We start from the raw sequence: 12,153 nt of genomic DNA on the forward strand, positions 1-12,153 counted from the left end.
AGCAGGGGCAGGGGCAGGGGCAGGGGCAGGGGCAGGAGCAGGGGCAGGGGCAGGAGCAGGAGCAGGAGCAGGAGCAGGAGCAGGAGCAGGAGCAGGAGCAGGAGCAGGAGCAGGAGCAGGAGCAGGTTCCCTCCTGCCTCGCATGCTCCAGCACGACTTACCAGACCTCCGATGACGCCGATGAAGGCGAAGGGGATGAGCTCGAAGAGCCTCCACTTGTGATGGTAGGTGATCTCGAAGAGAACCTGTGAGGAGCTCAGCAGAGGCTGAGGAGGAGCTGAGGAGGAGCTGAGGAGGAGCTGAGAAGGAGCGGAGAAGGAGCCGAGGTCCCATGCACTCTCCTCCCTCACCATCTTTCCTGACGGCTGAGGGTTGAGGCGCTGGAGGGACATGGCGGCGACGGTGGCGCAGAAGAGGGCGCGCCACATGGTTTTGGGGGAAAGTAGAGAGATACCTGTAGAAGATCAGGGAGGAGAGCAGGGAGTGAAAGGAGGAGGGATATAAGGGAGGAGGGAGAAGGGATACAAGGGAGGAAGAGAGGAAATAGGGAGGGAGGGAGGAGGAAGGGAGGGAGGAGGGAGAGAGGAGGGAGGAGGGAGGAGGGAGGAAGGGAGGGAGGGAAAGAGGGGAAGGAAGGAGGAGGGGTAGGGAGGAGAGCAGAGCAGATGTGATGAGACGAGAAGGAGGAAGGAGGAAGAGGAGGAGAGAGGGGGAAGGGAGGGCAGGAAAAACAAATGTCACCTCCTCAAAGGAGAAGAGGACTCCTCCAACAGGAGCACCAAAGGCGACGGCGATGCCGGCAGCAGCAGAGGCAGACAGCAGCTCTCTCTTCCTGGCAAGACGGAAGTCAGGGGGGTTGAGGAGAAGACATGACAGGAGAAGAGCAGAAGTTGAAGGAGAAAATTCATGAGAAGACAATGAGGAAGAAGGATGGTGAAGGAGGAAAATTCTTGAGGAGTGAGGGGGAACAGGACAGCAGCAAGAGAGGGAGGAAGATATGGGAATCATTTCTCCGTGCTCTTTCCATTGTCGAGCCGTTTCAGGGAAAATTGAAGAGACAGGGAATTTGTGAAGTTCACAGAACATCATCACAAGTGACAAGAACAGCAAACAAGCAGAAAGCAAGCACTAAAGAAAGAAAGATAGAAACAAACAAACAAACAAACAAACAAACAAACAAACAATCAAACAAACAAACAAACCTGACTTCGTTGGTCGCAAACTTTGAAAAGAAACGAGACATGACATTGGCAACACAGCAGGAGACATGAATGAAAGGTCCTTCCTTGCCGATGCTCAGCCCTGACCCCACAGCCAGCACAAGCCCCACACACTTGATGAGGAGAGTCCAGCCTGCGAGGATGGTGAGAAAGAGAGAGGAGGAAGGAAGGGAAGGAGAGAGCGAGAGAGCAAGTCGAAGAGGGGAGGGCAGATTCAGGGAAGGAGGGGAGGGGAAGAGAGCAGATGAGGAAAAGAGTGAGACAGCCAGGGGAAGGGGAGTAGGAGAGGAGGAGGAAGCGATGATGGAGAGAAGGAGAACGGGGGAGGAGGAGAGGAGGGGGAAGAGGAGAGGGGGGGAGGAGGAGAGGAAGAGAGGAGGAAAGGAGGAGAGGAGGAGGAGAGGAAGAGGAGAGAAGGAGGAGAGGAGCAGGAGAGAAGAAGGGTTTGCAGACCTCCCAGGAACTTCTTGATCACGAAACCGGATAAGATAACTTTGATCTCTCCGATGCCGGAGGCGACCGCATAAGGTGCGAACACCTGAACAGCGATCACTGCTGCTTACTCGCCCCCTTTCTCTGCATTCACTTTCCTCCCCTTCCTCCTCCCCTTCCTTCTCCTGCTCCTACTTCTTCGCACATACTCCATCCCTCTTTTCCTCCACCCTCTTCTCCCTCTCTACTTCCCCGCTGTCGCATCCCCATCCCCTCCTCTTTCCCTTCTCTTTCCAACTCCTCCTCTCCTCACTCTCCCCTCTCCGCATCTTCTCCTCACCTTACACAACCATGCCGCATATCCTGCCTGCAGCACGGCGATGGAGATGTAGATCACGTAGGAGACGACCTGCTCCGAGCTCGCGTGCGACGCCCCCAGTAGCTGAGCCCAGGACTTCCAGTTGGAGCAGGATAACATATCGGCGCTGTCCTTGCAGCACATCTGACGCGTTATCCAGAACCCTCGCCCGTAGCACATCCCAAACTTGATGTCGTTGGCCCAGTCCGACCCGGTCCCGACCATGGCGGCCAGAGCGCCGCACGTGAACCCGACAGCCGTGAGCGCCAACCAGCTCTGCATGGCATCGTAGATGTTGAGAAGGACGCGGAAGATCGCGCTCCTCCTGCCTCCTCTCAGCCCCTGAATCCTCCTCTCCCTATCCTTCTCCGCGTAGTAAGTCCAGTCAATGGTCATAAAGTCCTTGACCTCGGGCATGGAGTCAAGCTTTGCGTCCTCTACATGCAGCCCGCTGGCAATGTCGAAGCTCTCCGACGCGATCCCTCGGCCCAGCCCCTTCCTCGAAGGCTGACTCGCCTCCTCGCCTTCCGGGCTCTGAGGAGGAGAAGGATCAGAGGTCATCAAGAAGCAGAAGGCAGTCAGAAGACTGAAGCAAGGAGGAGAAACACAAGGGGCCAAGGGAGAGAGAGACAGATCATTCGGCAGCCAGAGAGCAGACAATGAGATAGAGGGGAGCAAGAGGGGAGGGAGGAGGCAGCGGAGGGAGCAGAGGGAGGAAAGAAGGCTATCTTGTTCCATCGCCATGGATTTCTCTTACCTGCGCAGCTCTCGAGGGAATGTCGAGCGGGTCATCGTCACTGAAGATCGAGTGCGAGGTTGGAATGTCCTGATCCGGCGGCAGCCCGAGCAGGGAACGGCTGCCCTGCTTCGACGACATGGCCACCGGTCACCAGCTCACGTACCACGAGCCTGGAGGAGGAGATCAGCGAAATGGACGTGCCTCTCAGTTTTAGTATCGCAATGCCCACAGCAACATCCTAGCATGCTCCCTCCAGGGGCTCGATCCCACTCTGCTCATGCTGGATATCTTGACAATCTGGCATGCCGCGCACGGCTGACCACCTCAGGCATGTTCTCAAGCGCCTCCCCTCAGCTACTGGTTCCCATGTCTTCGCTACTCTGATCCTTTTCCCATCCATTCACACACCTGTACCTCTCTTCTCTTTCATCAAGCTCTATTCCCCCACGTACCAATGCTATTCACGCATCTGTGCTCACATCACCAACGTTGCCTCCTCCTCGTCCTCGTCCTCGTCCTCGTCCTCGTCCTCGTCCTCGTCCTCGTCCTCGTCCTCGTCCTCCTCCTCCTTCCTCCTCCTCCTCCTCCTCCCTCCTCCTCTGCTCTTGGCTCGCCCTCCCCAAAAACGCGGCATGACTCACCAAAATCCCCTACCCCCTCCATTGACCCCACCCTTCACATTGTTCTACCTACCCTTTTGAGAAATAATCTAAGTGATTGATAACCCCTGCATTTCTCTGTTTGAACGTTGTTTATGTAGGGGTACATAATTGATAGTACCCCTACTTTCTGGACCTACCCATGCTCTTCAATCCATCAAAAATGTGGCGATGCAGAATCGGAGCATGGCAGGAGCAGGAGCAGGAGCATGAAGATGCGGAGGGAGGAGGGAGGAGGGAGGAGGGAGGAGGGAGGAGGGAGGAACTGATGGTGGTGAGGGAAGGAAGAAAAGAAGAGACAAGAGGATCAGGCATTTTGATGTTTACTTCGAGCAATACGCCTTGTGGTACTTGTAGTGACTCTGACAAGAAAGTAAACCCAAGGAGGTCAAGAAAGCACCAGCTACCTTTTGATGCTGCACATCACAATACCACACCCGCCTGCTCCAAACAAAAAAGCGAGAGATCACAACAACAACCTCGACGAGAACAACTCCTTACCTGCACTGAGAGCAACGTAGCAATTGAGCGCATGAAAAGGAAGCAGGGCCCTGCAGTCTACGTCATGCCAGAGAGCAGCGGCTTACACGACACGCACATCAACGAGAGAGCCACAGTACGCGCAAGTCTTTGTGGCAACAAGTTCCCAGCTCCATTCTTCCTCGTTCCCCCTCCCCCTCTGCCTGGTAGCTTTGGGGTCGCACGCCACTCCGTTCAACGGATGTCCGATCACAGCAGCATGCTGAGCAAAGGTGTGAGCATTGTAGAGAGAGAGCGCCGTCAAGAAACGCCTTGATACCATCCTCACTACACGCTAGGACAACTCCTACACACTGTCTTGCTCCTCCTCATCATCGTCATCATCAACCCTCGCAATCATCATGGGCAGCGGCGGCAGTAGCAGCAGCAGCTCCACGGAAACCACCACCATCACCACCAGGAACGGCATCATCGTCATCAACCAGCACAAAATCTCTCCACCTCCTCTCAATCATCATCATCATCATCATCCCTCACCTTCACCACCACTCTCTGTACCTCAACCACCACTATCTCTACCTCAACCATCCTTGCTACTACCTCCCATCACCTGGATGCATGTGTAGTAGTCTCGAGGAGACATCGTCTGGCGCTGTTGCAAACTGGTGAGGGAATCTCCAGCAGAGGAGCAACTCTCTTCTCACCTGCACGCGATCGAACATTTGTAACGAAACAAACCCTCCCAGCACCTGACGGGAACCGCATCAGAGGCAAAAACAAAGACGCCTGCACCTGCTCACCAGCATCGGCCGATCTAGACAAATTTCAAGACCCTGGCAAGAGGATAAGAGACTGTCCAACCCAAAGGGCAGAACAAGGTGCAGTACAGCATCGTCAAAGCAAGGGAGAAGGAAGCACTACGATCGGGGCATACTCCCCGCTCACTCTCGCATCTAGACCGCACCTTCCGAGTCTGCGGAACACTCATCGTCTCTGTACAGGAGTGCGTCAAGCCGCTTTCCCCCGATTCCCCCGGCTCAAGGTCCATGGAAGTGGATTTCGCAGCCGGCGACTCGGGCCTCGGGCCTTGGTGTGAGTCCCCCGGGAAATATCCGAATCGAAATCTTATATGGTCGGGGCTAGATGCAGCAACGTCAACAGAGCAGCATAGTGGTGATTTTGGCTCAACCTGTAGACAGGCTTGCGCGACGGGCAGACAGTAGTGTCCTCGGGCTGCGAGACAGCAAGTCATGTCATCGATATGCATTCTCACACAAGAGGATCATTCAATCGGCCACCTGCCACCAGGCTTCGTAGGGCTGCACGAAAACGTCAGGGCACGAGCGGGAGGATTTCAAATAAACACCTGTACTTTCAGGGCTGTGACCAAACACGCGGTGGATTTCATCTTAAAGCTGATCCAATCTAGGCCTGACAGGAAGACGAATGAGAACAAAAGACATAACAGAAAACAAAAAAGTCAAAAATCGTGTAACTGACTTGAGGGTTCCATTGAAGCTTCCGAGCTCCAGTAGCACGCCCCCGTCCCGCCCGAACATTGGCATTTCTTGAAATGGACAGTTACGGACAGGTTCAACTCCACCGCGTAAAAGAACCTGTTGATCCCCTCTGACCCCCGTGGAGCAGGTAGACGGAGTCAGCACATTCTTTGCCGCCTCTTCATCCCTATTGCATCGCAGTCTCAAACACCCCCACACAAGTGCACTCGGGCCCACCGGTCTATGCTCGAGGCAGCTATCACTTTTGACAGCAGTTGGATCTCGCTGGATCTCGTCGGATCGCTCCCTTGCCATCTCAGCAGCATGACATCTCTGATGAGACGGAAGAAAGCCTTGTATGTCATGCCGTCCTTTCAAACCCTTCACTCCCATGCTAGTAGATTGAGAAGGACGCACCTGCCCCTCCCTGGAACGAAAATGGATATCTCCCCGGATGTCTACCAATCCCTGAATCCTCTCAGTCAGAACGTACACATCACCCCATCAGACACAAAGAAGAGGAAAAGTCCTCCGAACAATGACGGCGAGCTGGATGAAGGCTTACATGCAGGTTTGATTGCCAGATAGATTCGGATCGCAGCATCTGGCGGAAGTGCCGACATGTCATCTCGAGCAGCATGAGAGATTCGAAGTTGAAGTAGGACGAGATGGCTTCCCATGACTCCTCCTACACAGCATGTGTCAGCAGGGCGTCGTGTGAGGATGCATCGTCCTAGCCATATCCAGGCGGTCCACCTCAACTTGAACAGCATTGCATGCTTTCTCGGCACAACATCACAGTCAAAGATGCAAAAAGCAACTGAGAGCAAGTCCACAACAATCTTCCATCATCTCATGAATACGTCAATGGGAACCAAAGTGGTAATCGCGCAAAGACTATGAAGATGCATGTATTCAAGAATCCGTGCCCTCATACCACCCACCAATCCGCGAGCGTATGATGAGAAACCCATTCCTTATCAGCTCGATGGCAACAGGACGAGGAACATCACGAGCAATACGAGAAGATGAAATCTATGACGAAGAGGGCAACAGCAGCACACAGCAAGAGACAGTACATGGGCTCTGTGAACGAGGTTGTGCGAGTGGTGGGATGATGAAGACATTCATGCTGAGGAGGAGATGGAGCAAGATAAAAGGGATGGGTGATGATGGGTGAGGCGAGGGAGCAAAAGCAGAAGCAGGGAGATGGTTGTACATGCCCGAGGGATCAGAGGTCGCTCACCTGAAGGCACTGCATGACCCTCCAGGCCTCTGCCATGGCTGGCTCCCGCTCGGAATGCAACTTTTTGTGCTGTGAGTTATAATCTAAAAATAACTTATACTATTGGAATTTTAGTTTGGAATGTTATTGTGTAATATGAAACTTTTAGCATGACATTTTTCATTTTAGAAAATTAATGAAATATATATATATATACAATTACTCACCATTTCATCTGTACCATAATACCTCACTTCCCGTACAAAACCTCGAATCCACATCACCCGAAGCCCTTGGCCCCTCAGCCCCGCACATACCATTAGCCTCATACCGCCCGCCAAATGGGATCTCGTGCCTCAGCCCCCCACAGCCCTATTGAGGCCCCCCTCATCCCCCGCACCTCCCTGAAAGCCCGCGGCGCATGCTGCGCTCCTCTGCCTGTGTGGGCAGCCTGTCGACTGGCATGCGGAGGATGCAGGTAGGGGCTTACCCTACCATCTGCTCATCCTCCTTCTCCCCGCTTGCCTCCTTCCCCTCCTCCTCCCGTCCTCGCTCCTCTATGTCCTGTTCGTCGGCCATCCCTGTCGCAAGGTCCAGGTTTCCCCGATCCCGTGTTGCGGTAGTAGCGCAGCCATGCAGCCCCTCGTCGAGCTCCTCGTTTCCATCCTCCTTATTGCTTTCCTCCCGTTCCTCTCCCGAATTCAGTCGGTCAAGGCTCCCTCTAGCCTACAACACACCACTGCGACTGCACTTGGGCTGTTTGTCGGTACATGAAGTGGTAGGAGGAGGATTTCTGGCTGTTACTAGGTCGCTTTCCCTCCCTGTCCTTCTTCCTCCTGACGTCTCATCAGCCAAAACGTCGGGGGTAGCTTGAGGACAGGGCCCTCAAGATTTTTCAGCACAGGTGCTGCAGCGCTTTCATATGGCCATGTCTAATCTGTCTTTTCCTCTGTGTATAGACAATAGCAAGAAGGAGGAAGAAGGAGAGGGAACTACGGACATCATTAATCCTAACATTGCTGAGATATCTGCAAAGTACTTCCCACTGCATAACAGAGGTAGGAGCAGGACTCTGCTGTGGCTTTCAGTTGACTTGGAGCAGGGAACAACGCTTTCGATCTTATGTATCTTCTTGACTGTTGGGGTATTGGCTGGAGGTAAGCCGTCAATTGAATTCTCTGGCAATGTAGTTTGTCGTTGAAATCGTTTGCTCCTCCTTGCTCCCTTTTGCTCTGTACGCCACCGATGTGCAGTTGTGACCCTGATCTTTTTGTGACTGAACCAGTGTGTTTGTGATTGAGAAGAAGTTCTTTCATCAAAGCCTTGTGTTGTGGTAGCATGATTCAAGGAAAGGAAATGATTTCTTGCATTTAGGATCATACGACAGAACTGGATTGGAAAGGAACCTGAGTCCTATTGGATTGTTACAAGGTGCATGATTGATTACAGTGCTACGTGTATTCTGACTCAAACATGTGCAGGGTCAAGATGACGAATAGAAACAGAAGGATATGGGGTAAATTCATATGGAAAGGCCAAATGCAGAACGAAGGAAAGGTGAGACACGAGCGATGTTCTTGCCGTCCCCTGCCATGACTCGCGAGTGCAGGAGATGCAGATTATTGGTGCCCACAAGAGGCTGTGGCGTCTCAAGGAGGTCTGTACCCTCGCTGTGCCAGCGCCGCCGTCCAGCCCTGACACGATGCAACAGCCTGACCCATCAGCATCGTCGCTCAGGCCTACGGAGTAAGATCGCTGCGTCATCTCATACAGCGGTAACTGACTTACTCCTGCAGTGCGATCCCGCCGGAGACAGAAAGAGCCCTGATTGAGGTGATTCGACCGAGCTTCTTCGCCAAGAACTATGTGCCGCCCAGTGATGATGAGGAAAGAAAGACGAGACATGTTAAGGTGAAGAAGAGCCAGGACGACGACGATTAGGAGAAGCAGGGAGGGTAAAAAAATGGGATTTGCACGATATCATATCAGGCGCGTGCACGTCCGTTGATGAGACAAGACCAGCACCGAGTTTTCGCTGTGAATCTGCTAGGAATCTTGTTTGGACGTTTTCATTATTTGTTTTCTCCCCATGGACATTGGAATGAAGCAGAATAATACCTCGCACTGGAATTTCCCAATACTTACACATTTGAAGAGTTGTTGAGCGAGAGGTAGCAGATTACGAGATCGAGCAGCAAGAACTGACCTCCTCCTGCTTCTGCTGGTGATCTACATATGAGTACCTGCAAGACGTTGAGTGTCGAAGCATCGTGGAGACGTTCACTATGACTTACCACACTCCAACTGCATACAGAATGTCCATCCTTCCGAGGGCTGACAAGCTTCGTGATCACTTGCGGGAGCAGACAAGCGTCAACAGAAATATACCTCCCTCAACTTTTCCATCCTTCCCATCAGCCTTGTCCATTACTTGCTTCACCTGCTCAACGTCACCCAACCCCGACGCAAATTCTTTTACTTCACCTCTTGGTCGGACGGAGGGATCCCGTCGTTGAGGTCCGTTAGAAGCTTCTTGAAATCCTCGAACTCAAGCTTCCCGCTGCAGACAATCAGGCTGGCCAGCAACAGCATCCCCCAATGGCTACCTGTGGTCTGTGTCATACTTCTTGAACGCCTCGTCTATCTGATCTTTGTTCTGCAAGTATGCTCGCCATGATTCGATCGCGCTCTTCCCGCACGTCAGGTCTAAGGGCAATGCACCGCAGTGACGTCATCACCTTTACTTCTTGAAGATCCAGCGTCCCATCCTTGTCCCCTTGTCCCTCCCTATCGGCAACTTGGTAGATGTGCGTGATCTCCTCGTCGGGCGGACGCACCCCGTCGTTGACTTCCTTCTCAAACTCGTGAGCACCTGCAGCCAAGGCGAACATGGCACCTGCAGCAGATCCCCGAACTCCTTCTTGTCCAATTTCCCGTCCTTGCTCTTGTCATACTTGTTCATGAGCTGCAACAAAGACGTTTCTAACGGATCGATGTGGAAACTGCGCTGTTGGTACCTTCATTATCTTGTACTCCTCCTCCTGCCTTTTCCTCGCCGCTTCATGTCGCTTCTTCGTCGCTTGATTCATGGCATGTGCCGCTTTGAGAGCAAGTTAGATAGATCCAAACCAATCAAGATCAGAGCTTACAAGCTGCCGCCGCTGCCATGTTGCCTCGTCCCCCTGCTTATTCCTTCCCTTGTTCTCGAAAGTTCTTGAAAGACTAACGAGACCAAGATAGATCAGGCTGAATGGAACTCATCGAAATCAAGTGATCATGTAGGAACGCATGATGATACAAAGCGAAACAGCTGCTCTTTGCTGAGGCTCAAAGACCCTTCTGCGCATGACTGAAAGAAAAGTCCCATGCAGGGTCGCGCGGAACTCAACATGCGAGCATGCCTCTCCTCCTCATATCAATTGATAACCCTGTCGACCTGGCTCTACAGAGCTGTGTACCATCTCACAGAGTCATCCTTCGTCGTTAGTGTGTCCCTCCTGTAGACTGCCATCTTTCTTCGAAAATTCTTTGAGACTGTCTGTTGCTTTTCTATATTTATCTACACTTCTGCCACAAAATATTCTCATCCTGTAACAGAAATGTTGATTCTGTTTCTCTTGTTCGAATACTCTCCTCGTTGTATACACTACTTGCATGCTTTCCGCGTCTCCTAGTTCTCTCGTTTCCTTCTGCGAGTTTTTTCTATCCCTTAGTACATCCACAACTATAATCCCTACAGCCGCACGTTGTGTCAGCATCAGTAAATGTACCTTGTACATAACCATGTCTCGTCTTTGGCCACTCTGGATGGATGCTACTCTTCATACCCCTTCGCCATGGTCGTCGGTTGGTCATTCTACACAGTTGTCTTCCCTTGCGATTTTCTGGGTCCTCTACGTCTTCGTCTCGCTGGTGTATCTCTTCTCCCATGGCTCTGCGTCCTTCCACTATCTTTTCTCCTCTCGCTCGCTCTGTCGATCCTCCCATCTATCAGTTGCTCATAGTTACATCACCCTATCCTACCATCACTGTGCATTCCAAGGACAACCTCTGACCACCCTACCCACTCCATTTCCATGAAAATGTTCACTACCCTTTCATGGTTTCATCCCCTGGTACTATTTGTACTGGAACTGATGTACCCCCTACCCCCTACAAAGACATCCCTACACATCTGGAAGGCGACATTCCGAAAGTGACCACCACCCCTACAGTACACAACTAGCAACCCCCTGTTCATGAATGACCCACCCCTTCGTAAGAAAACGACCCCCTCCACCCACCATTTCCCAGTTGACAACAACATACCAGAGTACTACCCCACCCACGTGATATCTTGTCTTTTCCGCATCTAAGCACGGGTCATGAAAAGTTCAAATCCATGCGCCCATACAAGACTTTTGGGTACCCCCACCCACCCCTTCATTCATGATTATATCAAATGACGGGTTCATTTTTTAGACTCGCACAGGCCTGAACGTGACCCCGGCCGTGACCCGGGCCGCCGCCGACTCCGAGGCTCCGGGGGTCCGGCAGTCCGGCGAGCCTTCACTGATACTATAGTCATACTCACTGCTGCCGCACTGTGACAGCTGTGACCGTGCGGACCGTACGGCTAGTACCGTAGCGCCTCCTCGACTCTCCTGATTGTCCTCGTACTGAGTTTTAACTTAACTTTGAGTACAAGGTCCTTACCGGGCCGTAGCGTACTGTCACTGAGTCCTTCTCTCCCCCGGCTCGGAGGCTCCCATCCCCTCCCCTCTCCCAGGCTTCCTCCCTCCTCCGAGCCCTCTCAACCCCAGCCGCTGGTTCCGAGGCTGTGAGGCGGCCGCCCCGGGCCCGGGCCGCGGGCCCCGCCGGGCCGGGGCACTGCAGGCAAGTTCGGCGCCGGAGGGCTGCGGACTCCTGGCCCCCGGCCCGCCGCCGGTCAAACCGTTGTGGTGGCAAGGACTCCGAATCTTCGAAAGAAGGACGGGTACTGATTGTATATTTGGGGTGTTCGAGAAGGGGGGGGTGGTAGAAACGGATCTGGTGAACGTTCAGCGCAGTACTTCGAGGGGGTAGTCATTATTTACTGACCGCTCAAGGGGGGTACCTCCCCTTTACAAAGCACTCATGGGGTAGGGTGGAATAGTTCTAGTTATTTCCTAGGACACATCCTAGACCAGCGTCATAGAACCCCAGAACGCTTGGAAGGTTCACCCTACCTATATCCTACGTACCACCCCCGTGTACCACTACCCGTGAGCCTCCTGGGGGTCCTGTTGTGTATGTGTAGCAATTAGTCAAAAGACCCGTGGTCTAGAATGAAACTTACAACCCTACCCCCATACAAACTCCATCCTACCCCTTGGTTTGCCGCTCAGCTCTCTTCACCCCCTTTCCAGAAATCCAAAGAGTACACTACCCGTGGTGTTAGATACCCACCTACCCATCTGACTGGCATTGTGGCCATTTGGAGAATTGAATTCAACAGCTCTGAAATATTTCATCATTCATGTATTTTTATTTTGCACTTGAAGCCTACCAAATATTTAAATT

The 12,153-nt window shown here is 52.8% G+C and overlaps 4 protein-coding genes across 4 annotated transcripts in view; 1 reads left to right on the forward strand and 3 right to left on the reverse strand.

The window, feature by feature from the left end:
* GUITHDRAFT_118434 (hypothetical protein) overlaps positions 1 to 2,887 on the reverse strand; it is a gene marked incomplete at both ends in the record, with an annotated part of 4,773 nt that extends 1,886 nt beyond the window's left edge. Inside the window, 7 exons of the mRNA XM_005822340.1 lie at positions 162 to 245; positions 351 to 454; positions 780 to 832; positions 1,203 to 1,353; positions 1,674 to 1,758; positions 1,993 to 2,544; positions 2,768 to 2,887. Coding sequence (XP_005822397.1) covers positions 162 to 245; positions 351 to 454; positions 780 to 832; positions 1,203 to 1,353; positions 1,674 to 1,758; positions 1,993 to 2,544; positions 2,768 to 2,887 — 1,149 coding nt within the window. The remainder of the gene's footprint in view (positions 1 to 161; positions 246 to 350; positions 455 to 779; positions 833 to 1,202; positions 1,354 to 1,673; positions 1,759 to 1,992; positions 2,545 to 2,767) is intronic.
* Positions 2,888 to 3,731: 844 nt separating this feature from the next.
* GUITHDRAFT_118435 (hypothetical protein) lies at positions 3,732 to 5,296 on the reverse strand (the record flags this gene model as incomplete). The annotated part of the gene is made up of 10 exons (XM_005822341.1): positions 3,732 to 3,770; positions 3,816 to 3,849; positions 3,996 to 4,150; positions 4,499 to 4,540; positions 4,593 to 4,637; positions 4,689 to 4,721; positions 4,853 to 5,027; positions 5,078 to 5,121; positions 5,187 to 5,207; positions 5,255 to 5,296. The coding sequence occupies 10 exons, from the start codon at positions 5,294 to 5,296 to the stop codon at positions 3,732 to 3,734; spliced, it is 630 nt and encodes a 209-aa protein (XP_005822398.1).
* A 1,949-nt stretch (positions 5,297 to 7,245) lies between these two features.
* GUITHDRAFT_165987 (hypothetical protein) lies at positions 7,246 to 8,734 on the forward strand (the record flags this gene model as incomplete). Its single annotated transcript, XM_005822342.1, has 8 exons — positions 7,246 to 7,378; positions 7,572 to 7,670; positions 7,715 to 7,769; positions 7,987 to 8,043; positions 8,094 to 8,169; positions 8,222 to 8,269; positions 8,324 to 8,358; positions 8,409 to 8,734. 8 exons carry the CDS (start codon positions 7,246 to 7,248, stop codon positions 8,551 to 8,553), a joined length of 648 nt encoding a protein of 215 aa, XP_005822399.1. The 3' UTR covers positions 8,554 to 8,734.
* A 57-nt stretch (positions 8,735 to 8,791) lies between these two features.
* GUITHDRAFT_118437 (hypothetical protein) lies at positions 8,792 to 9,701 on the reverse strand (the record flags this gene model as incomplete). Its single annotated transcript, XM_005822343.1, has 8 exons — positions 8,792 to 8,855; positions 8,907 to 8,946; positions 9,001 to 9,052; positions 9,097 to 9,172; positions 9,219 to 9,301; positions 9,351 to 9,464; positions 9,509 to 9,577; positions 9,630 to 9,701. 8 exons carry the CDS (start codon positions 9,699 to 9,701, stop codon positions 8,792 to 8,794), a joined length of 570 nt encoding a protein of 189 aa, XP_005822400.1.
* Positions 9,702 to 12,153: the final 2,452 nt, after the last annotated feature.

The sequence above is a fragment of the Guillardia theta genome, assembly GCF_000315625.1.
Source record: "Guillardia theta CCMP2712 unplaced genomic scaffold GUITHscaffold_127, whole genome shotgun sequence".
Taxonomy (NCBI): domain Eukaryota; class Cryptophyceae; order Pyrenomonadales; family Geminigeraceae; genus Guillardia; species Guillardia theta.